The sequence below is a fragment of the Perkinsus marinus genome (assembly GCF_000006405.1).
Source record: "Perkinsus marinus ATCC 50983 genomic scaffold scf_1104296962866, whole genome shotgun sequence".
NCBI classification, from domain to species: Eukaryota; Perkinsozoa; order Perkinsida; family Perkinsidae; genus Perkinsus; species Perkinsus marinus.
In genome coordinates, this window is record NW_003205283.1 from 1 (window position 1) to 1,364 (window position 1,364).

A 1,364-nucleotide genomic window follows, 5' to 3' on the forward strand; every position below is an offset into this window, starting at 1 on the left:
AGAAATACCAACCATCAGATAAGGCCGCCGACACACAGCGGGCCACAGACCGGTGGCAACCGAGTAGAGGAGAATAGTGAAACCTGTATAGGATCCAATGCTGTGAGCGGGGAGTACAGGCATAAATATACCATGAAGGGCTGAGCTTAACATCTCGGAAGAAAAGTAGTTTATGATTAATATCCCATTGAAAGGATGCACGATCTCCTTCACAGAGCGCGCGTACTCCTGCAGAGATTTTCTCACCATTGTGCACTGGAAGAACACCAAGCGCAAGAAGTATAGAGAGTAAACTAACCCCACGAAAAAGTAAGGTAGATCTACAAAACTCTCGATCTTGGCAAGATCATCTTGCAGAGCCTCCTGGAGATGAACAATGACATCTTCTCGAGTCATGTTACCCACAGCAGTTAGGTCTGAATAGGGAGATACCGGAGCAGTCACTGCTAGAACGGTTGAGGGTCGCACCTCAGAGGAAGAACCAGTCTCCGGAGTCAAGGTGTGTTCGTTAATCCACAAAGATCGAAGACAACGATGGCTCGAGGCGGTCTTATAAGGGAAAATAAGCAGTCCATAAGCATCTGAAGATAACACAAGAGTCGTCTCACACGAACTACTGTGCTTGTTAACGTCGTTGAGGTCACTCAAGGGCGGGAACTCTGGGAACAAAGAAGCTTGACGAGAGAGGTTATCAGCGAAAAGATTTTTCGCACCTTCAATATAGCGAAACTCGAACTGTATGCCATATTTATCGCGAATATGGCCCAGGAGCGAATCGAAGAGATCTAATAACCGTTCAATAACAATGCGATCGTAACTTTTAGTACCGACCGTAAGCTGGGTCGCCCAGTGAACAGCACTAGAGTTGTCGCTGAACAATATTACACGCTGAACTTGAGGAGAATGAGGAGTGAAGCAGGATAACCAATGTTCTGCTGCGACACTTGCTTTATATAAGACAAGAGCCTCCTTACGATTGATGTGCCAACGCTTCTCGCGATCGCGCAGCTGAAAACTCTCAGCGCAAGCCTCAAGGAGAACTCGTGAGGGGTCATTCAGCTCAGGCCAGAGAGACTCATCGTCAGCAACTGAGTGGATACAATAACCATAACCTGACGAACTAGCGTCACAGTGTACCACCAAGACGTGGTGATCAAGGGGAATAGTATGGTGGCAACACTCACCAAGGCAAGCCGCATCTATAGTAGACAATGCATACTGATAAGCCTGAGCTTGTCGTTGATTGAGGGTCCACTGTTTATCCCACGCTGAACGACGGGAGCCTCCTGGGGACGAACCGAACCAATGGCGTAAATAGTCGCCCCCCAAGCGTACCACCTGGTGACAACGAAGGGGATCATAGT

The 1,364-nt window shown here is 48.2% G+C and overlaps 1 protein-coding gene across 1 annotated transcript; it reads right to left on the reverse strand.

Annotated features, from left to right (window-relative positions):
• Window positions 1–365: 365 nt before the first annotated feature.
• Window positions 366–1,240, reverse strand: Pmar_PMAR001657 (hypothetical protein; the record flags this gene model as incomplete). Its single annotated transcript, XM_002771403.1, has 6 exons — window positions 366–416; window positions 469–581; window positions 714–785; window positions 832–932; window positions 975–1,088; window positions 1,185–1,240. Coding segments are annotated over 5 exons (429 nt in total), but the record flags the coding sequence as incomplete, so codon positions are not given.
• Between the last annotated feature and the right edge of the window lie 124 nt (window positions 1,241–1,364).